Below are 26483 nucleotides of genomic sequence, written 5' to 3' on the forward strand. Positions count from 1 at the left end.
CTCTCTTCCTCTTGCATGCCAATCAGCAGGCATGACCTGGGGTTCCTGACCCAGCAGTACACACAGGCCACCCACACAGGGAGCACTAGGAGGTCCAGCCTGGTCCTGGCTCTTTCCCTCCGTTTCCAGGTTCAGGGAGTGGAACTAATTTTCATTTGCATTTCATGCTGGGCTCAAAGTTTCTTTTGGCTCTTTCTGGGTTTTGTGCTTCTTTCCCTTTTCCCCGGGTCCTATCTCAGTTAGCAGTGGAGTGCTTCCCGCGGACCCAAAGGGGACTGGCAAGGGTAGATGAGCAACAGGAGAACCAGCTGTCCAGGGCCGGTCAGGGAAGGTTTCTAGTCTCCACTCTATCAAGGGCTTGGAACATGACTCTGGATAAACAACTTGTTTTCTGTAGGCTTCAGAGAAGTCTATGAGCGCTCTCCAGTCACTAGGAAAGTGACCTCCAACACTGCTGTTTGTCATCATTAACCTTGAAATGGGCAAATTCCTCTGCATTTCAAAACCTGCTGTGAGGCTTTAGAACCGGCCCCATGCCCCACCCCCCCAAGCTCTCAAGCTCTTCCATTTCTGTGGTGCTGGGGATGGAAACCAGGGTCTATGCTTGCTGGCCAAGCCCCACCCACTACAGAGCTACCCCAGCTCCATCCTCTATTCAGCATTTGTCGAGGCCCTACCACACGGAAAGTTCCCTGGGGGGGGGGGGGGGGAACGACGACGACGACGACAAGGACTACATGTCCCTCAGAGAGGCCACTGCTTGGATACAGCTGAGTTACAGAGGCAGTGACAGGTGTTCTTACAGACTCCAGCCTCAGAAGGTGCTTCCTTTTCCTGTCTGAGACAGTCTCTATACAGCCTAGGCTGGCCTGCAATCGCTGTACATCCCGGATTAACTCTGGACTCCCGATCCTCCTGACTCAGCCTCCTAAGTGCTGGGGTCACAGACATGCAGCACCATGCTCGGCTTCAGTTAAAATGTCATCTTACATCAGAACTTCTGAACAGCCTCCCTGGAACCCAGTGGGGCCTCGTGGCCTGGTCTTTGGGTAGGGACTTACCTGGCATTCAAGTATTACCTGCCCAACCACTTGCCCATAAGTGACACCAAACAACTCACTGTACCCTCCCCACCATGCAGAGGGAAATAATGCTCTCCTGCTGTGTAGGGCCAGCCCAGCAAAGCACCCTGGGAACAGATGCTACCCTCTGTTTCTGGGGAGACTGGGGGATTATTTTTCTGTTTTGGGGGTTATTTCTTGTCAAGGCTACGCTTGGCTTTTCGTCTGAGGCCTGGTGGCAGTTCCCAAACAAGGACAAACATGATTAAGAAGCAGTTTCCTTCAGGGAGGTTAAAGAAGACCAATTAGGTTCACAAAGGGGTTGGCCTGTGCCTTTCCTGGCAATAGGCAGAAGCTGAGAATGTCTTGCTGGGTTCTGTGGGAAGGTTCCTGGTTTCTGTTCTGTTTCTGCCAGCCAACTAAATCCCTCTGCCGGGCAACAGCAGCAGCATAGAGCACCAGGAGCTGAGAACAGAGATCCCCAGGCTCCCTTGGAAATCTTCTAGCAGATTTCACAAATGCTAGGGAGGTCAGGAGACTCTGAGTGCTCCAGCCACGAACAGCCTAGAAAGGACTATGTGACGCTGCTCTAGGGACCGGGGTGGCTCGGAACACATGGAAGGGATGACCTGGGGACCACAATGTACTTACCCAGCTACTGGCATGGTGGAACCCCCTAGGGAATTACAAGACACACACCGCCCCCCCCCCATGGAGATCTCAGAGTCACCTACCCGGATGGACAGCAGCAGTGGTGCTGGCCTCATGGCCTTTCCTTTTTGGTTAATTCCCCCCCCCCCCCCCCCCCCGCCCCAGCTCTATGGAACAGCATCTCTGCCCTCCCTGTACCTGCAGGTCTTTGTCGTGGCCCTGCCTTTCTAGGATCAGCACCCGGTCCTGCAGCTCCTCCACGGTCCCTTGAAGCAGATCGTTCTCCTCTAAGGTGGCGCTGAGCCGATGCTCCAGCTCCCGTTTCCGATCTGACAGCATCTTGATCTGCAAAGATGGAGAGCGCACAGGATGGTGTGGATGGGGTTCTATCTGGGTGAGAGCGGAGGAGGAGAGACTGGCCCCAACTATGAAGGTGTGTGTCTCTGGGTACTGTGCCCAGAGACATGACTTGGAGAACAGAGCTGTGTAATCCTGGGCTGAAGGGAAAGGCCCTCCCCTTCAGGAAGGTGCCCGGGAAGGGGTAGGAGTTAGCCCGGGGGAAGCCAGCATGTGGGCTGCCAGGCAGAGGAAGGATAGCTAGTGCTCTGTAAATTCCAGAGATAAGTCAGAGAAGGCCCCACCCTGGCTGCCTTCAGCCCTACTCCGGCAGAGCCGGACCAGATCTGCCTACTCCTCCAGTCCTAAGCACCAGGAAATCCCCTGAGAGCAGACTCACTGCCTCCTCTCCCTCCTGCTGATTCCCCTGGGGGCCAGCGTCCCAGCTCAGACCCAGAGCCCTGGCTGACAAGAAGCCAGCAGGGTATAGAAGGTGGAGTGTCTATAACAGCCCAGGCCCTGGAAAGGAATGAGACAATGGCCTCATGGGTAATTTGAACAAGTCATCCGTGAAGAGAAGAGAGATCTCCCTTCTGGAAAAGGCTCATTCTTTTGCACACTGAAGTCAACGTCAAGACACATGCATTTCTCTGTAAGGCCTGTCTGCTCTCTTCAGTGTCAGGGAGAAAGCCGAGGAAAGAGGTGCCCAGTCTTCTCTGGTTTCCATGTTTGCAAGGAGGAAGCTCAGTCACTGCTCCTCAAGGCCAGAAATGCCTTACCCAGGACACTCCCAGGTCCAGGGGCTCCAGAAAGCTTTTCCAAGCAGAACTGGCTGTGGGGAAGGAAGGGAAGGGCTCTGGAAGTCCTAAGATCCTTCCTGACCCTGCTCCTCCCATCTGTGAGTTCCCTGTCACACTTCTGTCTCATCCACCTGCGCGATTGTAAATACTTTCCTGGCATGGTCAAGATGTTCCCCTTCTCTGTGGTCCAGTCTGGAGAATGCCTTAAGGCTCTTCCTTGACTAAGCTCTGGGGACGGAACTCAGCACTTTTCTAGGGGAGAATTTAATAAGTGTTTAACTGCTCTAGGTCCCTGGGCTCTCTCTCCCTGTCCCTCTGCCTCCTGGCTGCCCCCACTCTGCATTAGAGTTTTGCTCAGGGCACAAATCCTTCCTGGCCATCCATCAATCAGATAGGATGCTGTCCTGGGGAAGCGGGGTAGATGGCCTTTGTCCAGAGAGATCGGGTGTCTGTCCAAACAAAGAAAGACTGTCTCTCAAGTGTGCACCTGGGTAAGAGACCAGAAGGGGCAAGCCTTTGGTGAATGGCCCACTATTCCTCTCACTGAAGCAGACTTACCCACGCAAAGGGAATTTTCACTCCAGTTCATTTTTATTTAAGTGCCCTCTGACCTTTCAATTCTCCTTCCCATGGATCATCTTTGTTTCCCAGGTTTCCAGTAAAGTAATGAGGTAATATGATTCTGGTACGTAACTGGCCCTTCAGAAACACTTCACAGTTTCCTGAAGTTACTTATTTAAAATGGAAGATTTCACAGCTTAGCCTTTCAATCAGCGGTACCACTAGATGAAGCCAGAGTTTGGTATTAGGCTGCCAACTTCCTCACCCAACCCCCACATACCCTAAAACTTGTGACCAAATCAGGAGGTAAGCATTCCTGGGAAACTTGTTCCTGGGGGTCTAGAGGAAGTGAAGAGGTGGAGCAAAGAGGAAGGCAGGCAACTTGAGGGTGTGGGCGCCTGGCAGGGGGGTCGAATGGCAAGTCATGCACACAGATGGTCACAGACAGGCATGCCCAGACCCCACGGGAGTGAGCCATCTCTACTTACTTCAAGAACCTGCTGCTCAACCGCGGTAGGAATTCCAAGGGAAAGGAGGAAAGAAGGGGATTGGAGGCAGAAAAGAGAAGACATTGACAGACTTTAGGAAAAACATCCTTAGGTCCTTACGATGCAGGGAAGCTTTCTCTGGATCGGTCACAATGGCTGAGCCCTTAACCACGGGCTCTGGGGGAGGGGGGGTGTCCTTCTGTCAGGCTCTACATTGTTTCTCAAAGTCTCATCAGCCAAGGGGATGAAGGTCCTGAGAGTGGATGGATGGAATCTGCCCCGGAAGAGCCCCTTCTGCTGGATGACCCCTGCTGTCTGCAGGGCCACTCTGCCTGCAGTACAGTCCCCAAGCACACACTCTTCCTCTGCTCTAGTCAGGGCACGGCCCCATGCTGCCACATTCTGGCCTCGCATATGCTCCACCTCCACCACCTATGCCACCACCTCCTCCACCACCACCTCCACCACCACCTCCACCACCACCTCCACCACCTCCACCTACACCTCCACCTCCACCACCACCTCCACCACCACCTCCACCACCTCCACCACCACCTCCACCACCACCTCCACCTACACCTCCACCTACACCTCCACCTCCACCTCCACCACCTCCACCACCTCCACCACCTCCACCACCACCTTCACCACCACCTCCACCACCACCACCACCACCACCACCTACACCACCACCTACACCACCACCTACACCACCACCTACACCACCACGCTTCAAATATATCATACTAAGTACCCTCATTACTAACTCCTCAACAGCACCTGCTGTTAACCTCTGCTATAAAATGCAAGCTTCTGTTCCATGCTGTGGGGCTTTTCGGTGAGTTAATGAGACTACTTTGTATGATGCTGAAACATGGTGCTGTACTGAGCTAGAATAAGAGGAGAAAACGGGGACAATGTCCTTCCCCAGTTTTTGTGTGGGGCTAGCAAGGCTGTTTCTTGTCAAGATTATTCAGTAAAAAGTAGGGCATTCATGATTTCAACCCCCTCGGCTGTAACTTTCAACCTCTTTATTTTTCTAGACAACAGGCTACCCAAGGAGCAAGGACAAGTGTTCTCCACTTAAGTTCTCCCAGAAATGTCTCTTAGATGCTTCAGTACTTTTTATAGAGAGCAGGGGTTTATTTCCAAGCTCAGAGACTCTTTCTCCAAAGACTCAGTGCACGCTTCAAGTGTGGCCACACTGGAGCCTCACCTCGGCCTGAAGGCTTTCCAGCCGGATTATGTGCTGGTTAGTGGATGAATTTTTCTCCCGGAAGTCTTCTCTGAGTGCGTGGACCTGCATGGAGAGCTGTCTCTCAACTTCGGATGCCTGTAAGAGAGAAGACGTTTTCAGAGTGGATCAAAGGGAGTACGCAAAGCAAGTGTGTTGTGATTCTCAAGCGTCTCTGCACATCTCTTCCACAGGACTTTTGGGTGAGTTTTTGTTTCCACTTTCATCATAAAGGACTGCCTAGGTCTGAGACTACTTTACTGACCAGAGAAAACAGGTCCAGGAAAAAGTAGGTCCTCAAATGCTAGTTAACAAAGTATCATTGTGCACATAGAAGATCGGCAACTATCTACTAAATTAAGAAAGTCTCGGCCGGGCGGTGGTGGCGCACGCCTTTGATCCCAGCACTCAGGTGGCAGAGGCAGGCGGATCTCTGTGAGTTCGAGGCCAGCCTGGTCTACAGAGCAAGAGCCAGGACAGGCATCAAAAGCCCACAGAGGAACCATGTCTTGAACCCCCACCCGGCAAAATCAAATAAATAAGTAAGTAAGTAAATAAATAAAAGCAAAAGTGTCTCGATATCTTACAACAATAACATGGCTATTCTACCTGCTGCAGTAGGATTTTGTCTGTTTTGAGGCAAGTCTCACTATATAAGCCAGGCTGCGTTAAATTGGCCTCAGTGCCCAAGTGCTGGGATTATAGGTATGGGCTACCACGCCCAGTCACTTTAGGAATTCCTTTATTTCTCTCTTCCATTTCCTCAGCTATGGTTAAAGACATTATTTATCTTTGTCTATTTTGATATCACTTCTCTTTAACATGAATGCTATTTTAGAGTTCTCTGTCATGTATGCTATGGTTTTGGATATTCTTACCATTCATAATTCTCTGGGTACTGCTTGGGGCTGAAGTCCTCTTTCCTACCCTATTTGTTTATTTTCTAGTATTACAAAAGGTCGTCTGGGCCTGATGCTACCATGGAGAGCACAACATGCTGCCCTGTAGAGAGGAGAGCTACAAGGCAAAGCAAGACCACCTCTGTGATCTTTCTGGAGCTGAGGAGGACTTATGGTTTCTTGGGAGAGGTCACTATACCCTGAAATGGTTAGGAATTCTTTTCAGAGAACATGTTATGGTGGTACCATTGAGATGTCTAGCTAGCTGTTCAGTGAGGCACTCTCCATAATGGGTCTGTCATCAACAGTTCTTTTCATTTTCAAGAAGTATGTAATCAGTTGTTTATCTTTGTTACTGTTTTCAGTTCCACAAATTCAACATATATTGCCTCACTATAGAGAGCTACATATTAATCTTAACCTATCTCTTTTTAATGATTTTATTACTGTTTTACATACCGACTGCAGTTTCCCCTCCCTCTTCTCCTCCCAGCCCTGCCCCCACCCCATTCCACCCACTCCTCTGTTTCTATTTAGAAAGGGGCAGGCCTCCCATGGATATCCACCAAACAGGGCATATCAAGTTGCAGAGAGACTAGGCCCCTCCCCTCATATTAAGGCTGGACAAGGGAGCCCAGTATAAGGGATAGGGTCCCAGAAGACTGTCCCTTCTCTCATTTTTAGGAGTTCCACAAGAAGACCAAGCTATGCAACTGTAAAATATACAGAGGGCCTAGGTGAGTCCCATGCAGGCTGCCTGGCTGTCAGCTCAGTCTCTGAGCCTCGATGAGCCCAGGTTAGTTGATGCTGTGGGTTTCCTTGATCTCTCTGGCTCCTACAATCCTTCCTCCCCATTTCCTGCAGGATTCCCTGAGCTCCGCCCAGCGTTTGGCTCTGGGTCTCTTCATCTGTTTCCATCAGTTGCTGGATGAAGCCTGATAACAAGTGTGATAGACACCAATCTATGAATATAGCAGAATACGGTTAGGCATCACTGAATTTTCTTTTTTCTGCCAGCTGTGTTTGCTGCTGTCCTAGGTCTCTGGGCTATCCAGCCTCTGGGTCCTGGTGCTCCAGAGAGTGTCAGGGGTGGGTTCCCTCTTGTGGCATGGGACTCAGGCTGGACCAGTCATTGGCTGGTCACTTCCCCAATTTCTGCACCACCTTTACCCTAGCACATCTTCTAGACAGGACAAATTGTAGGTCAAAGGTTATACGACTGGGTTGGGGTCCCAATTCCTCCACTGGAAGTCTTGCCTGGTAACAGGAGATGGCCAGTTCAGGCGCCATATCACATCCCTTACTGCTAGGAGTCTTAGCTAGGGACACCCTTGTAGATTCCTGTGAGTTTCCACTGTACTGGGTTTCTACCTCCCTCCAAAATGCCCTTTTCCTGTTGTCTCTTCCAGTACTCTCCCCCTCCATCCCCCTTACCTGATCCCTCCTGTACCTATCCCCACCCCACCCCCATTAACTCACCAAATTTATTCTATTTTCCCTTCTCAGGGAGATCCAAGTGTCCCCCCTTGAGCCCTCAATGTTACTTAGCTTCTCTGGGTCTGTGCATGATTGTCCTTTACTTTACAACTAATATGCACTTGTAAGTGAGTACATACAACGTTTGTCTTTCTGGATCTGGGTTACCTCACTCAGGATGATTTTTTTTTCTAGTTCCCTCCATTTACCTACAAATGTCAAGATCTCATTGTTTTTAACAGCTGAGTAATACCCCACTGTGTAAATGTACCACATTTTCTTTATCCATTATTCGGTTGAGGGACATCTAGGTTGTTTCCAGTCCCTGGCTGTTACAAATAAAGCTGTTGTGAACATGGTTAAGCAGGCATCCTTGTGGTAGGATGGCGCATCCTTTGGGTATACACCCAAGAGTGGTATAGCTGGGTCTTGAGGTAGATCAACTCACAATTTTCTGAGGAACCACCACATTGATTTCCAAAGTGGCTGTACAAGTCTGCACTCCCACCATAGCAGAGGAGTGTTCCCCTTGCTCCACATCTTCACCAGCCTGAGCCTTCACTTGTGTTTTCAGTTTTAGCCATTCAGTCAGGTGTAAGACGGAATCTCAGGGTTGTTTTGATTTCCTGATGGCTAAGGATGTAGAACATTTCTTTTTTTTTTTTTTTTTTTTTTTTGGTTTTTCGAGACGGGGTTTCTCTGTGTAGCTTTGCGCCTTTCCTGGAACTCACTTGGTAGCCCAGGCTGGCCTTGAACTCACAGAGATCCGCCTGGCTCTGCCTCCCGAGTGCTGGGATTAAAGGCGTGCGCCACCACCGCCGGCGAACATTTCTTTTAAGTGTTTCTTGGCTATTTGTGATTCCTCTGCTGAGAATTCCCTGTTTAGATCTGTACCACATTTTTAATTGGATTATTTGGTTTTTGTGATACCTAATTTCTTGAGTTCTTTATAGATTTTGGAAGTTAGCTCTCTGTCGGATGTAGGTTTGGTAGGTCTTTTCCCATTCAGTGAACTGCTGTTTTTTGTCTTACTGATGGCGTCCTTTGCCTTCCAGTAGCTTTTCAGTTTCATGAGGTCCCATTTATTGTCTATCTTAGTGTCTGTGCTATTGGTGTTCTGCTCAGGAAATTGTCTCCTGCGTCAATGTGTTCAAGGGATTTCCCACCATTTCTTCTATCGAGTTCAGTGGGTCTGGTTTTATGTTGAGGTCTTTGATCCACGTGGAATGCATGTGGAGGTCAGAGGACGACAGCCTGTAGGAGTCAGTGCTCTCCTCACCGTGTAGGTTTCCAGGGAAGAAACTTAGGTTGTAAGGCTTAGTGGCAAGTACCTTAACCTGCTGAACAATCTAGCCTCCCTATTTTCATCTTTTTCAGAGACAGAATCTAGTTCAACCCTTGGGCCTGACTAAAACAATGAATATTAGCAATCTCTGCACATACTTAATAGCCTACTAAGTGTGCACACACACATACTCCTCTCTAGTGTTCAGAACGTTCTGATAAAGTACCCAGAAGTAGCACAAAAGCCTTGGCTGCAGTGAGCTGTACCATCCCTGAGCCAGGTAACAGCAGGTTCTCTAAAGAGAACCACTCTGGCTCCAAGGCAACAGAAGGTACCATGGAGAAAGTAAAAAGTGAACAGCCAGGACCCACTCTTCTTTCTTTCCGTATCATGTCCATAACTTAAATGAGTCATTTAACCTGTGTTTCTTTTCTAAATTATAAACATATTCAACTGGGCATGGTGATGCATGCCTGTGATCCCAGCACTCAAGGGGCTGAAACAGGAGAATTACCTTCAGTTTGAAGCCAGACTGGACTACATGGTGAGACCTCGTCTCAAAAAAAAAAAAAAAAAAAAAAAAAGGCCAGGCGGTGGTGGCGCATGCCTTTAATCCCAGCACTCGGGAGGCAGAGCCAGGCGGATCTCTGTGAGTTCGAGGCCAGCCTGGGCTACCAAGTGAGCTCCAGGAAAGGTGCAAAGCTACACAGAGAAACCCTGTCTCGGAAAACCAAAAAAAAAAAAAAAAAAAAAAAAAAAAAAGAAGTGAAACCCAAATTATGACTATTTTTCTTTTATCTGTATCACAAAAAGGGCAGTTCTGAAGGGACATATATTCCCTATCTCTAATTCAGGACACCAAGCAGTAGGAATAGAACCTTCCAAAGATCAGCTGTCTTTTTATTTATTTAGTTTTGTTTTATATTTTTAGACAGGGCTTGCTCTGTGTTCCTAGCTGGCATGAAACTAACTATGTAGACCAGACTGGCCTCAAACTAGGAGAAATCCACCCACCTCTGCCTTCTGAATACTGAGACTAAAGATGTTTGCCACCACAACCTACCGACCACCTTTTAAACAAACAAACAAACAAACAAAACCCCCCAGGTACTCAGAACACCATGTATGTTATAGGACCCTGTCATACATTGTGGTGCTTTGAATGAAAATGGCCTTCATAGGTTCATATATTTGAATGTTCAGTCCCCGGTTGTTGGAACTGTTTGGGAAGGATTAGGAGGTGCGGCCTCATTGGAGGAGGTGTGTCACCAGGGGAAGGGTTCAAGAGTCCTCACCAGGCCCAGATCCTCTCTCTCTGCCTTGTGCATGTGGATCAGACATAAGCTCTCAGCTACTTCTTCAATGCCCTGTCTGTCTGCCCGTTTGCCTGCCACCATGCTCCCTGCTACGAACTCTAACACTCTGGAACTGTGAGCCCCAAATTAAATGGTTTTTTTTTAATGAGTTGTCTTGTGTTCTTTAAGATCAGAACTTTCACCACTCTTAAAGTATTAGATATACTAGCCAAAGTAACAAGACGAGAAAAACATTATGCATAAAATAGGAAAAGAGGTCAATTTATTAATGTTTTATATACAGATTTTTTAAAAAATAATTTATTTTTGTTTTATGTGCATTGGTGTTTTGCCTGCATGTATGTCTGTGTGAGGGTCCCCTGGAACTGGAGTTACAGACAGTTGTAAGCTGCCATGTGGGTGCTGGGAATTGAACCCGGGTCCTCAGAAGAGCGGTCAGCAAGCACGTCAGTGCTCTTAACTGCTGAGTCATCTCTCCAGCCCCTATATACAGAAAAACCTAAAGACTTCACCATAATACTGTCAGAACTGTTAAATTCAGTAAGATTGTAGGATACAAAATCAATATGCAAAAATTAACAGTTTTTAATATAACACTAATGAAATTGCTGAGAAAGAAATTAAGAAAACAGCCCCACTCACAACAGAATGAAATAAAATACCAAGAATAAACTTAAGCAACTAAGTAAATGATCTCCAAAATGAAAATTACAAAATACTGATAAACTAAAGAGGATACACATGTGTGCGTGTACACACACACACACACACACACACACACACACACACACAAGCACACAAGAAAAGACATCCCATGTTCATGGGTGTGTTGGAAGAGTATTGTTAAGATGTCTACAGCACTCAAAAGTGATCTACAGATTCAATGTAATCCCAATAAAATAATAAAATACCATGGCATTTTTCATAGATAGAAAAAACAAAACAAAACCATGAGGCTGAAGAGATGGATCAGCAGTTAAGAGCACTGGGTGATTTTCCAGAGACCTATGTTCAATTCATAGCACCTACATGGCAACTTTAATTCCAGGGGATCCGGCACCTTCACAGAAATATATACAGACAAAACACTAATGCACATAAAATTAAAATAAATACATCTTTAAAAAAGAAAAAACACTCCTAAAATTTGTATTGCACCCAAAAGATTTATAGAAATAGCAATCCCAGGGAGGCAGATTACAAAGCTGGAGATAATATACACAATGGAGTACTACTCAGCAGAGAAAAACAATGACAGCATAAAATCTGCAGGCAAATGAATGGATGGAACTAGATAATATCATCCTGAGTGAGGTAACCCAGACTCAGAAGGACAAACATCAGCCTTTCTCCAGTAACTGATGGAAGCAGAAGCAGAGATCCACAGCCAAACATCATGCTGAGCTCCGGGAGTCCAGTTGAAGAGAAGAAGAGGGATTCTATGAGCAAGTGCATCAGGATCATAATGGGGAAACCTACAGAGACAATCAAACCAAACTAGTGGGAACTCATGAACTTTAGATCAACAGCTGTGGAGCCTCCATGGGACTGGACTAGGCACTCTGCATAAGTGAGACAGTTGTGTAGCTTGATCTGCTTAAGGGGCCCCCAGCAGTATGGTCAGAATCCATCCGTGGTGCATGAGCAGTTTTTGGAGCCCACTACCTATGATGGGACACCTTGCACAGCCTTGAGGCAGGGGGAGGGGCTTGGACCTACCTCTACTGAATGTACCAGGCTCTGCTGACTTGCCATGGGAAGCCTTACCTTCTTGTAGGAGGGAATGGGGGGGGGTTGGGGGGGAGGCTGGAGGGACAGGAGGAGGGAAGAGGGGTATCTGGTAAGTAAAATGAATAAAAAAATTTCTTAATTAAAAAAAAAGACCTTTAAAGGTTAAAAAACAAAAAACAGAAGGCATGGTACTGGCTTAAAAGTCACATGGGCTAAAGAGAAAAGAATACAGAACCCAGGTTTTTAACAAAGACAAAAACAATGTACACTGGAGAAAAGAGCTAGAAAACTGGACAGCTGTATATGGAACATAGAAACTAGATCCTTATTTCCCATACATAAAAAGCCAACTCAAATAGACCAGAGATTTAAATATAAAATTTCAGAGCTGAAATAACTTCAAGTTCTTAGTCTGCAAAGATTTTAAAAATATGATCTTCGAAGCATGGGCAATAAAAGCAAAAAATAAAACATGGGATCGTATTAATCAAACCAAAGCTTTCATACAACAAAGGCAACAATCAAGAGTGGAGACAATCTACAGAATGGAGGAAATTTCTGCAAACTACTCATCTGAGAAGAGATTAAATGTCTAGAATAGATAAGGAACTCTAACAAGTCAGCATAAACAGTCTGATTTTAAAAATGGCAAATAATACGATTCTCAACAGAGGGCACAGAAATGTCAAATAAACATATAAAAAAATGGTCAGCACCACTAGTTATACTAGGTACATCAACATCAAAACCATGAGGTAATCACACCACTTTGGTTGTTATCCGAAAACACAAAGAATAGTATCCCACATGGACCCTACCATCTCCATACACACAGGCCCAGTTCCTGACCTGAACTGGCTTTGCCTGATAAGCTCTTCTTCCCCACACCCATCCACTGCTGCTGCTATTTCCACCTCCAAAGGCCTAACTCCAGCCCACAGCTTGCCTGGCTCAGGTCTAATCAAGCAGCTCACATAGCAGCTTTACCTGGCCTAGTTCCAGTCACATAGCTCCTACACTGGCCTAATCCAAGGCAGTCTAGTATCAGAGACACACACACCAAAGGAAGAAGTCCACATGCCCAGGTCATATCATCACAAAAATAAAAACAATTCGAAAGGCCAAGACAGCATGCTTCCTATCACACTCACTAGTCCTGTAAAAATATTCTCAAATGAGAACCACCCAGATGAACCCAGGATATAGAAATGAAAATAATCATAAACTTATGGAAAAATCAGGGAGTTTAAAGAGACAGGAACACCTCACTGGACCTCAAGAAGATAACAATAAATACCTGAGTGATGTCTAAAGAAAATACAAATATACAGCTGAATGAAATGATGAAGACAATTCAGGATTTGAAAACAGAGTTCAGTAAAGAGAAATACTGAGAACTCAAAGTGAAATGAAACTGAAATGAAATATTAACCCCACTATATAACTCAGTGGGAAACAGAATGGATCAAGTAGAAGATAGAATACTGGGATTTGAAGATAGAATAGAGGAATTAGCCCACACAAGCACAGAATAGGAAAAAATTTAAAGGAACACGAAAGAACTGTGGGATACCATGAAAAGACCAAATCTTCTTAGGCACATATGGAGAAGAATCCTAGGTTAATGACACGGACCAGATCTTCAACAAGATCATGGAAGAAAATGTCACCAAACTAAGGAAAAACACACCCATACAGATACAAGAAGCACATGAAAGACCAAACCAACAAGGCTAGAAAAGAAACTCCACACAACATAGTTAAAACACTCAACATACAGAACAAAGTATTGAAACTACAAGTCATATACAAAGGAAAACCCATCAGAATAATGCCGATTTCTAAATGGAAGCTTTAAAAGCCACACGAGCCTGCAGCTCCAGATTCTAAAAGACGGCCTGCCAACCTAGACTAGTACCCAGCACTATGTACCATAGTCAGAGGAGAAGGAAAAACTTTCCATGATCCAAACAGGCTAAAAGAACTCAAAGCCAACAGACCAACACTAATAGAATCCTGGAAGCAGTATTTCAAACTGAAGAGAGGAAGCACCGCCAAGAGACTACAGAAAGAAAAAAAAAATGAAGCTATAATTATTGAAACATAGAAAGTACAACTAAGAACACACACACACACACACACACACACACACACACATGCACGCGCGCACGCACAAAACCCAAAACAAATGACTGCAATCAATGCCTTTCAATAATAACTTTAAATATTAATAGCATCAATCCTCTAGTCCAAAGGCACAGAATGACTGAGTGGATTGATCCATCTTTCTACTGTCTACAAGAAACTGAGCTTTAAAGATCGGCACTACTCCCAAGTGAGAAGGATGGAAAAAGTACTCCAATCAAATGGGATAAGGAAGCAAGCAGGCATCGCGAGCCTACTGTCTGACAAAACAGGCCTCAGCTCTTCCTGCCTCCATGCCTCCCTCCACTCTGCTACCATGGATTCTAAGACTCTGGAGCCATAAACCCAACCAAATGCTTTCTTTTATAAGTTATCTTGATCATTGGGTTTTATCACACCAATACAAAGCAACTAATACAACATTACAATCAAATGCAGTGTGCTCAATTTCATAAAAAGTAAGCTACTGGAATTAAAGACACAGATTAACATCAATCCCATTAAGAGTAGGTGATTTTAATATCTACTTTCTCTAAAAGATAGGTCATCTGGACAAAAAATAAACAGAAAAACATCAGAATTAAATAACATTATACATCAGGTATCCACAGAGTATTCTACCCAATCACCAAAGAACGTAACTCGCCTCAGCATCCCTAGGAAGCTTCTCTGAAGTAATACAAATCTTCAAGCTGGGTGGCTGGGTGTGGTGGTGCACAGCTTTACTCCCAGCACTCGGGAGGCAGAGGCAGGCGGATCTCTGTGAGTTTGAGTACAGCCTAGTCTACAAACTGAGTTCCAGGATAGCCTGGGCTATGTAGAGGGACTCTGTCTCAAATATATCTGACCACAATGCAATAAAATATAAAATAGACAGGAAAAAACCCTCTAATAAGTGCACAAACTTGTGGAGATTAAACAACTCATTACTGAAGAAAGCAAGAAAGGAAATATCCTTGAACGAAACGAAGATGAAAACAAAACACAACCAAACCCCTGGGGTACATTAAAGGCAGTCCTGCGAGGGACAGTGGGAGCTCTAAGTGCCTATAGTAAGAAATTAGAAAGAGCCAAATGAAGGACTTAATGATACAACTCAAGCATTTAGAAAAACAAAGCAAACCAAAATCCAATGGATAGCAAGAAATAATAAAAATCAGAGCAGAAATTAATGGAACAAAACCTGCAAACAATACAAAGAATCGACGAATCTGAGAAGATAAACAAGACTGATGGACCATTGGCTCAACTAACCAAGACAAAGAAAGGGATGACCCAAAACAAAAGAACAGAAATATTAAAACAGACACCAAGAAATTCACATTTTAAGGAAGTATTTTTAAAGCGTGTACTCCAAAGCTGAGCATGGTAGCACACACCTTTAATCCCAGCACTAGAGAGGAAGGTTGATCTCTGAATTTGAGGCCAGCCTGATCCCCAGACTTCCAGACCAGTCAGGGATACATAATGAGACTCTGTCTCAAAAACAAAAACAAAACATGTATTCCATTAAGTTGGAAAATCTAAAAGAAATGGATTAATTTCCAGATTCATTCAAACCACTAAAGTTAAACCAGGAGGAGAACAGCAATCTAAATAGATCCATAATAGGAAAGTCAAACAAGCCCAGGCCGAGATGCACCACAGCAGATTTCTACCAGACTTTCTAAGATCTACAGCCAATCCTCATACTATGCAAACAGAAGGAGCACCCCCACACTCCTTCTATGGAGCCAGCAGTGAACTAATACCAAAGTGAGGTAAAGATACAAGCGGGGAAAAGAGATACAGACCAACATCCCCTGTGAACATACATTAGAAAATGTAGTAACACACACACACACACAAAAAGGACTTCAAGTCAAAAACCACATTATCAATAGAGGCATCCTCACAAAGACATATGCAAGAAAAACACCAGTGCACATAAATTATACATAATTAAAATATAAAAAAACCACAAGATGTTTGGCACAGATTAAGCATGTAGTATATGACAGCTATTATTATTAAGTAAAAACCTGAAATAAAATACTGGTATTTCCTGTAAGGAACATATGTAATTTGAAAAAGTTGAAACCTTGGAGAGGATCTGGTTTAAGCCACTAATCTGCAGGTGTGGATCTGCAGCATGGTGAAAAAGATGAACCTATTAGGAAGGAGATGATGTGAGCGTATGAAGGCCAGCACAGTCTTGGCTCTTGTTTCGGGTTCTTTTTTTCTTTTTTCTTTTCTTTTTTTTTTTTTTTTTTTTTTTTTTTTTGTCAAAACAAATAGCCATAGAAGATTTTCAGGACTGTTATGAATTTATGCTCTAGAATAAAGTCCAGCCTGTGCATTCACATGAGTTCACAGAGAAGACCTGATGTAGTTGATGCATATTGTGGTCCTGTTTAGAAGCAGCATGTGTAAAAGCCACTCTGACATTTAGAAAGTGAACACCCTCTAGAGAGGGGAGACTGGTCTAATTTTGTTTGATTTGAGCTAACTTTAGAATGAGGGCACAGTAGCAGTTCTGTTATGACCATCCTTTGACTCTCCATCACTAACATAACCTCTCAGCACCAGAGACCAGTAACTGCAGCAGTACAAGCGTTCACTGGGGAAGAAGGAAGGACAAATGCTGACCCGCTCTCATTCCTGAAAGGCCACTCAGTGTCAGACCTCTAACGCTAGCTTATAAAAACAAAACAAAACAAAACATTGGAATCTGGAGAGAAGGGGCTGGAGAGCTGGCTCAGTGGTTCAGGGCCCAGCACCACTTGGTGGCTTACAACCATCTGTATCTCCATTTCCAGGGCACCTGGTGCCTTCTTCTGACCTCCGAGGGCACCAGGCACGTATGTGGTGCACTACATACACACAGGCAGAACATTCATGCACATAAGTAAATCTTTCTTTAAAAAGTTAGAAAAACTTTTTAAGTGTTCTGAGGATTTACATAATAATGACACAATCCTCTGTTAATCTGATGGTCTGGCCTTCATTTAATTCCAACATGATGGAACACTTACTATGCTTTTGCAGCAGATAGAGATAAATTACAGCTGAGTTTTCGTGGGGATAGCATATTCTAAACTCTATCTTAAAAGAATATAACTCTTCTTCAAGTTACTTACTGTACTGTGTAACCTCAGAAAATCTGCTAACTCTGTGCCTGATCAGAGGCTGAAAAAGTACCTCATTAAGGTTGTGCAAATCAAGTAAACTGATGTTAGATGCTGCAGTTGCTGTTATTGTTTTAATCTTCATCTTTATAAATCGCAGACAAGTCTAACAGCTTACATGGAAACAAGGGCAGCTCCTACAGAGCCTGAGGGAGAGCCTAAGGCAACATGGCAAAGGGCCTTAGGGAAGAGAATCACAGCCCTAACTGCGGCAATGCTGCAGGGAATCTAGGCTGGCTCTTCATCTACCAGCCCCGGTACAATCAGAAGAGAGTAGCCCCAAAATGTCAGGGGGGCAACGGAAGGAGCAGTCCCCAGACTACAACCTCATGCCTCAAGGGTGAAACTGTACTGGACGTTCTGGATCATGAACTGTCGATGCTTTTAGAAGAAAACTGGGCGGAGACGCCCGTGACACCTCACAAACAGGAAGGCTGGGGAGGGGAACAACACAGGACATGTACGGAGCACACTCCATAGGCAGGGACAGGGACAGGCGGGGGCACACACACACAGGAGGTCCTCACTGGAAGACAAAGGATGCCACAGGGACATAGGCTGTGCCAAGAAAATGATGGTCGTGTCTAATATTAAAAAGGAAAATACAAGTTTTTAAATTTTTCTCCTGCAGTCACATGGCTTACCAGGGGACCTAACTAGACCTAAACAAATGGCTAAGAAGTAAAAATATTTTTGGTATTTTTTTAACCAACAGTATAAATGCAGGAACTATGTCTCAATCTTTGCTTCTCTAATAAAAACAGGTTGTTTGTGCGAGATAAAATTTCAACACTTTAAACGAGTCAGTCCAGCTCTGACTGTAGCAAACAGAAATAGGATTAATCTAAGCCCCAGAAATGCCCCTGTAGCAAGGTCCTAGCAGTATTCCCAGGGTATTAATGAGCTAATTCCCTCTGACTCAAATGGCCGGTCACTGGCACAGGGTAGTATTTCTCCTTGTAGGTCAGCACCGTGGCTCAACCAGACCTTCCTCAGGCTTTGGTGTAAACTACCCATGACTAATCCATGGATCTTCTGCTGTGTTTCTCCCCGTACCCTCATACTGCTTCTGCATGTGGAAACTCTTAACACTCAGAACCCACAACTTTTTCCCTGTGCCCTCTAAGGAAACCTCCAAACGAAATCCTTTCTTTTACAAGGTCATCATCACTTGACAGAAGATCAAAGTTCAATTTGGGGGAGGGGAAGACGACCCTGGGAAAAGGACAGGACTCCTCCCCATTTTGCGCCAGGATCCTGCTATTTTGTTTAAGCTTGCTTCAATATCCTGTAGCTCAGCTGTCCTCCTGCCTCAGTCTCCTGAGTGGCTGGGCCAACATGTATCAGCCACTGTCCAGCCTGAAATCTTTTTTTTGGAGCCTGTCATTAAACGGGCAGTGGGGTGTGCAAGTAGGCTGTAAATTCAGACTTCGTTCATACCGGAAGTATAGATCATGTTCTGTTAGTCTCAGCTGAATGCAACGAACTGAACCTGAGTAAATGGAAGATTACAAATTTTGTGAGGTATTTTCCATGTCTAAGCAGTGCTCTATTTAACATTTGTTATTCCGTTTTATCTAAGAATGCTATGGAAGAAGTAGAGTTCATCCTGTTTTATAGAGACTAAAGCCCAAGCTAATGCTACACAGGACCCTGACCTAGGGGAAGGACTGTCCTCATACTGACCTCTGGTCAGACTGATGATAAGAACAAACATCAGATAGATAGGTCTTCCTGAATGATTTGAGATAGTTTGTGTAACTTCTCTCAGCCTCCCCTGTCCCTTGAAGGCAGGTTCCTCTATCCAGGCTGCCTAACTAACACAGCTGCTTGAGCACGCTCAGCATGTTTAAAACCTAAACTCCTGATTCTGGGGCTTGCTCCCCCCCCCCCCCCCCCCATATGCTGCTTCTCCAGCTTCCTTCTTAGCACAAGGTCACTTCATTCTTTCAAGTTTTAGACTGGTCTCACACAGAAATTCTTGGTTCCCCCCTTCTCATATCCAAATCATTTACCAATCCTGTGAATTTAACCTCTGACATTTACCTCAGAGGAATGGTGATGTTAAAGATGGACACCTGGTATTTATGATGTTGTTAGAACAGTGCCTGGCATGTAAGGACCCTGCGAGTATTTACTGAGTAAAATAAGAATGTAACATTCTATACTTCTTCCCTGTCCCACTCTCACATCCTGGCTCCAGCCAGCACTGCCTGGACAACTGGCTCCAGCACCTGACTGGTCTCGCTGCTCGTATCCTCACCTTCAGACCGCTTGCGTATTCTCCTTGGTCATAGAGAACCTTTCAATATTCAAGTCAGGTCATGTCATTGCTTCAAGACATCTAGAAGCTTTGGTTTCAGGATAAATACAACACACTCCTTGTAATATTTCATTTTTATTTATGTGTGTGCGCTCAGGGCCTAGAAGGCAGCCTTGGATCCCAGGAGCTGGAGTTATAGGTAGTTGTGAGCTGGTTCATGTGGGTGCTGGGAACTGAACTGTGGTCCTCTGGAAGAGTAATAAGCACTCTTGACCTGTGAGCCCTCTTTCCAGGCCTTTATAATATTGTCTGACTACTTTCCCACTCCAAAGTCATCTTTTTAAAAAAATTATTACATTTTTATTTGTCTCTGTGTGTGCACATATGCCTCTGTGCACACATGAATGTCAGATAACTCTATGTAGGGAGTCAGTTTTCTCCTTTCACCATGTGGGTCCTGGGGACAAGCTCAGGTCATCAAGCTTAGTAGCAACCATCCTCACCTGCTGAGCTATATCAGTGCCTTCCCACCCCCACTAATCTCTAATCTATTTTTACGTGATACATTCTCTCTGTTGCTGTCCTCAGCTCTCTGGTCTTTCTACCAATAACCCTACATCTGCCACCATCCTGCTTGGAATACTCTTCCTTTAATATTGACAAAACACATTCCTCACTTAGGACTCTCCCGATATTCTGTCTTAATAGCAAGGCTTCCTTTGTTTGCTATCATGGTTTGAATGTGTCCCCTCTCCCAATTCATATGTTGGAAATTTAATCCCCAAATTCATGTTGATGAAATTTATAAGAAGGGTCTTTGAAAAGTAAATAGGATTAGATCAGATCATGAGGGTGGAGCCCCTAAAATGGGATTAGTGGCTTTATAAAGAGAAAGAGAACTTATTTTCCTGTATTTTTGGCTTCTTTATCAAAAATCAGGTGTCCATAAGTATAAGGGTTTATGTCTGGGTCTTCAATTCAATTCCATTGTGTCTGTTTTTGTGCCAATACCATGAGGTTTTCATGACTATGGCTCTGTAGTACAACTTGAAATCAGGGATGGTGATACCTCCAGCAGTTCTTGTATTGTTCAGGATTGTTTTAGCCATCCTGGCCTTTTTGATTTTCCATATGAAGTTGAGTATTCTCCTTTCAAGGTCTGTAAAGAACTGTGTTGGAATTTTGATGGGGATTGCACTGAATCTGTAGATTACTTTAGGTAGGGTGGCCATTTTTACTCTGTTAGTTCTACCAATCCATGAGCATGGGAGATCTTTCCATCTTCTGCCCTCTTCAGTTTCTGTCTTCAAAGACAGAATTTTAATCACTTGCTTGGTTAGAGTTACCCCAGGGCATTTTATGTTATTTGAGGCTACTGTGGAAGGTGTTGTTTCCCTAATTTCTTTCTCAGTCCATTTGTCATTTGTATATAGGAGGACACCTGATTTTTTTTAAAGTTAATCTTGTATCCAGCCACTTGACTTGAAAGTGTTTATCAGGTGTAGGAGTTCCCTGGTGGAATCTTTAGGGTCACTTATGTATATTATCGTATCACCTGCAAATAGTGATACTCTGACTTCTTCCTTTACAATTTGTATCCCTCTGATTTCTTTCAGTTGTCTTACTACTCTAGCTAAAACTTCAAGTACTATATTGACTAGATATGGAGAGAGTAGACAACCTTGTCTTGTTCCTGATTTTAGTGACTGCTTTGAGTTTCTCTCCATTTAAGTTGATGTTGGCTGTAGGCTATAAATTGCCTTTATTATGTTTAGGTATGAACCTTGTATCTCCAATCTCTTTAGGACTTTTATCATGAAGAGGTGTTGGACTTTGTCAAAGGTCCTTTCTGCATCTAATGAGATGATTGTGTGGGTTTTATTTTTTCTTTCAGTGTGTTTATATGGTGGATTACTTTGATTTTTGTATGTTGAACCATCCCTGCATTTCTGGGATGAAGTCTACCTGATCATGGTGGGTGATCTTTTTGATGTGTTCTTGGATTTGGTTTCCAAGCATTTTATTGAGTATTTTTGCATTATGTTCATGAGGGAAATTGGTCTGTAATTCTTTTTTGTTTGTTTTTGTTTTATTTATTTTTTTTAAAGTTTTCTTTTTTATTTTTATTTTTTTAAATTTATTTATTTATTATGTATACAGTGTTCTGTCTGCATGTATCCCTGCAGGCCAGAAGAGTGCACCAGATCTCATTACAGATGGTTGTGAGCCACCATGTGGTTGCTAGGAATTGAACTCAGGACCTCTGGAAGAACAGCCAGTGCTCTTAACCTCTGAGCCATCTCTCCAGCCCCTTGCTTTTGTTTTAAGACAGGGTTTCTCTGTATATCCCTGCCTGGCTGTCCTGGAATTCACTCTGTAGCCCAGGCTGGCCTCAAACTCACAGAGATCCGCCTGTCTCTGACTCCCGAGTGCTGGGATCAAAGGCATGTGCAACCTCTGCCTGGATGGTCTGCAATTCTTTGTTTTTATGTGGTTTGGCTATCAGGGTTAACTGTGGCCTCATAAAATGAAGTGGGCAATGTTCCTTCAATTTCTATTTTGTGGAATAATTTGAGGATTACTGGCCTTAACTCTTCTTTCAACAAAGGGTGATGGACTGGATGTCTGCACATAGAATGCAAACAGATCCATATTTATCATCCTGCACAAACCAAGTCCAAATGGATCCAAGATCTCAACATAAAACCAGAGACACTGAACCTGATAGAAGAAAAAGTGGGCAGCAGTCATGAACACACTGGCACAGGAGATGGCTGTCTGAACAGAACACCAATAGTGCAGGCACTAAGATCAACAATAAATGGGACCTCATTAAACTGAAAAGCTTCTGTAAGGTAAAGGACACCATCAATAGGACAAAGTGGCAGCCTACAGAATGGGAAAAGATTTTCACCAACTCCACATCTGACAGTGGGCAAATATCCAAAATATATAAAGAACTCAAGAAACTAGGTATCAAAAAACAAATAATCTAATTAAAAAAATGAGGTACAGGCCTAAACAGAGAATTAGCAACAGAGGAATTGCAAATAGCTTAGAAGCATTTAAAGAAATGTTCAGCAGGGTGGTGGTGGTGCACACCTTTAATCCTGGCACTCAGGAGGCAGAGGCAGGCGGATCTCTGTGGGTTCGAGGCCAGCCTGGTCTACAGCACGAGATCCAGAACAGGCACCAAAACTACACAGAGAAACCCTGTCGGGGGGGGGGGGGAGTTCAACATCCTTAGCCATCAGGGATGTGCAAATCAAAACGACTCAGATTCCATCTTACACCTGCCAGAATGGCTAAGATAAAAAAAAAAAAAAAAAAAAAAAACACAAGTGAAAAAAAAAACAAAACAAAACACAAGTGACAGCTTGTGTTGGAGTGGATGTGGAGCAAGGAGAACACTCCTTCACTGCTGGTGGGAGTGCAAACTTGTATAGCCACTATGGAAATCAGTATGGCGGTTTCTCAGAAAATTGGGAATTGATCTATCTCCAGACCCTGCTAAAACACTCTTGGGCACATACCCAAAGAATGCTCCATCCTACCACAAGGACACTTGTCCAACTATGCTCATTATGGCTTTACTTATAACAGCCAGAAACTGGAAACAACCTAGATGTCCCTCAAATGAAGAAAGGATAAAGAAAATGTGGTACATTTACACAATGGAGTATTATTCAGCTGTCAAAAAATAACATTATGAAATTTTTAGGCAAATGAATGCAACTAGAAAAATATCCTGAGTGAGGTAACCAAGACCAAAAAGACAAATATGGTATGTATGCATTTCTAAGTAGGTATTAGCTGTTAAATAAATGATCATCAAGATACAACCCACAGACTCTGAGAGGTTAGTTAAAGAGGAGAGCTCTGGGGGGATACATGGATCTCCTTGGGAAGGGGAAATAGAATTTGCAGGTGGACTGGGGGTAGGTTGGGATGTGAGCAGGAGCGATTAGGAGGACAGGAATAAAGGGAGAGAGTTCAGAGAGAGATGGCTGGTATTGGGGGACATTTGAGAGTCATGTGGAAACTTCCTACAATGTATGAAGATGATCCTAGTGAAGACTCCTGGAGGATATGGAGTCAGAACTGGCCATTTCTTGTAGCCAGGCATGGCTTCCAGTGCCAGGACTGGGTTGTATTCAGTTGAGTTGTTGGCCGAGGGGGTCCTATGGAGATCCCCAAACAACCCAGGCTGAAGACAGGACAGAGGGTCCCCCCCACTGGCAAACTGACGGGCAAACTGATGGGGGGCACTGCCAAGGGCAATATCCACATATTGACTCATTGACTGTAAAGAGGTTGAGTTGGTGTCTATGTTTAAGTCTCTTTGGTGTGGGAAGGTACTCTGCAGGCTACTCAAAGAGAAACCTGGACATTAATCCAGCCACAAAACATTTGACCTACAATCTACCCTACCTACAAGATGTGCTGAGGCAGTGGTGGTGTAGAACTTGGGGGAATAGCCAATCAATATCTGTTTTAACTTGGGGCCCATTCCATGAGAGGGAGCCCATGCCTGATACTGCCTGGAAGCCAGGACCAGAGACTAGATAGCTTAGAGACCTAGGTTTAGAATCAAACATGACTGACCAAAAGAGAAAAAATATATATACCAATGAAATGATTCCTAATGATATACTCATAGATTGGTGCCTTGTCCAGGCATCATAAAAGAGAGAAAGAGAGAAAGAGAGAGAGAGAGAGAGAGAGAGAGAGAGAGAGAGAGAGAGAGAGATCTGAGCTCACACAACGGCTCTGTGATACCCTCTGTCATGTTATAAAGCTGCCAAGACCCTTGCAGACACTGAGTGGATGCTGACACTGTGTTCTTAGACTTTGCAGCCTCCAGGACTATGGTGGGAGCCCACAAAGATTTCAACTCAGGTCAGAGAGTCAGAGTTTATGTTGCTCTCCAAGGCTACATAATAGGATGCAAAGGCACGGTTACCAGGTGTCTTATAGGTCAAGGCCTAATCACAAGATGCTTTGCTGTGGGGTGTGGTTACCAGGTATTTTGAAGGGTCTACACTTGGTTGTATGCTGTGCTTTGATCTTGAAAGGGGGAGGTCTTTTGCCTCTCCCCTTGCTAGTGTATAAAAAGCCAATTAGAAATAAACTTGAGGCTGCTGGGTATTGACCCAGGGCCCTCCTGAAGCTACCCTGTGTTTCTGTCTTTTTCAACGCCTATATTTCTATCATTTCTCAATTCCTCACTCCCCTTTCAAGGGACCCTTTGATAAGTCAGGGCTGGACCCCAACACTGCTGGGCCCTGAAAGACTATGAGCTAAATAAACTTCTGTCCCTTATTAATTGGTCTAAGGTATTTTGCAACAAAATGGACTAAATTAAAGCTATCTTCCTCTGTTTAATTTTTCTCTGTACCACTTAACACACCCGACATACAATCCTTAATTGATGTCTCTGCCTGCCCTTGACCGAGTTCCAGAAGGTCAGGACCTTTGCTCTGCTTGCTTGCCACAATCCCAGGCCTTAGAACTGTGACAGGCCCAGAGAAGAAACATTCATTGTACAGAGAAGAAACAACTGTATTATGATCTTATTTTCAACTGAAGATAGTCTACAATAAAGAAAAAACAAAGTATAAAATCTCCATGCTACATAATGGATTTCATTTTTAGCAAGGGAAAATATATCTTTAAATATTAAACTTTTTATTATTGAATCCTTCTCCCATTAATTGAGTAAAATCCTCCCCCCTTTTTTACTCTGCCCTTAGTTATCAGCCATCACAAAACTCTATACAAATTAGATCTGAAGCTTTTTGTCATTATTTGTTATATCCATTTTGTAAAAAATAATCAGAATTCAAACAATGTTATTTTCTTACAGGAGGAAAAAAAAAACCCACAGAGAGACTAAAAAAAAAAAAAAAAAAGAAGAAGAAGAAGTATTTTCTACTGAAATGTTCAAACATGCAATGTGGAAAAAAAGCTTACATTTTGGATTCAGCAGCCAAGCAGCCTGCTAACACCCAGTGGGGCATTCTACCAGTAACACTGGGTGTTCATCAATGAAAATACTTTTCACATCTTGCCTCACACAGATTATGGGCCATCTGACGGTTGTCATGGCAACAGCAGCAATGCAGCAAGGATTAACCCCATAGGCTTTACCACTGGCTACAGAACTATTTTCTGAGAAGTCACTGGGGAGGCAACACAGATAGCATGCAGAAATAAAAAATCTGGTGAGGTTGCCTAAACACCCAGTGGGAGGTTGGAGAGCTGAAACACTCCTTGCTTTAAATCAGATTCTAGCCACCGTGTGGCTTAAATTCAAGCTGCTTCTTCTGTCTGGTTTTTTTTTTTTTTTTTTTTTTTTTTTTTTTTTTTTTTTTTTTTTTTAATGAGACAAGGTTGTATGCAGCCCTGGCTGTTCTGAAACTCACATGTTGGCTGGCCTCCAACTCACAGAAATCTGCCTGCCTCTGCCTCTTGAGAGCTAGGACTAAAGGTGTACACAATCACACCCAGCTAAACATCTTTCACAAAGCTTTAGCAGCAAATCTTGGTTCAAGCTCTCAATTCACATGTTTAAAAAATGTTCTTCAGTGTTGGGGAGATAGTGCAATCAGTCAAGTACTTGCCTTGCAAGGAGGAGGACCGGAGTTAGCCTCAGAACCCACATTTAAAGAAGAGGTGGGGTGGGCTGGAGAGATGGCTCATGGCTAAGAGCACTTTTTGCTCTTGCAAAGGCCCCAGGGATGATTCCCAGCACCCATACTATGGCTCATGGCCGTTTTCAACTCCAGGGGATCCCACGCATTTTTCAACCTCCAAGGGCACTGTATACACATGGTATACAGTCACACATGCATCATACACAAAACACTCACATACACAAAACAAAAGACGTGCTGGAGAGGTGGAGACAGGTGTATACTGGAGGCTTGACAGCCAGCCAGCCTAGCCGACTTGGCCAACTTCAGGTCAGTGAGAGGTCCTGTTTCAACAACAACAACAAAACACGATGGCTGGTAACTGAATCTGGTTTCCACATGCACAGATGTGTATGTGCACCGTCCCACCCCAGG

General features: G+C 44.2%; 1 protein-coding gene across 6 annotated transcripts in view; it reads right to left on the reverse strand.

The window, feature by feature from the left end:
• Positions 1–26483, reverse strand: part of Bicdl1 (BICD family like cargo adaptor 1) — a 106264-nt gene that overhangs the window by 21336 nt on the left and 58445 nt on the right. For 4 of the 6 annotated variants that reach the window (XR_003733070.2, XR_003733069.2, XM_028856562.2 and 1 more), the window contains exons 3-5: positions 5114–5230; positions 3898–3909; positions 1911–2057 (exon numbers count right to left, since the gene is read on the reverse strand). Coding sequence is in view for 4 of the 6 variants with exons in the window: in XM_028856562.2 (XP_028712395.1) it covers positions 1911–2057; positions 3898–3909; positions 5114–5230 (276 nt within the window). In the remaining 2 variants the exon portion in view is untranslated. The remainder of the gene's footprint in view (positions 1–1910; positions 2058–3897; positions 3910–5113; positions 5231–26483) is intronic. The other 2 variants (XM_028856561.2, XM_028856563.2) reach the window with 1 other exon arrangement.

This window comes from Peromyscus leucopus, chromosome 23 (genome assembly GCF_004664715.2).
Source record: "Peromyscus leucopus breed LL Stock chromosome 23, UCI_PerLeu_2.1, whole genome shotgun sequence".
In the NCBI taxonomy this organism is placed as follows: Eukaryota; Metazoa; Chordata; class Mammalia; order Rodentia; family Cricetidae; genus Peromyscus; species Peromyscus leucopus.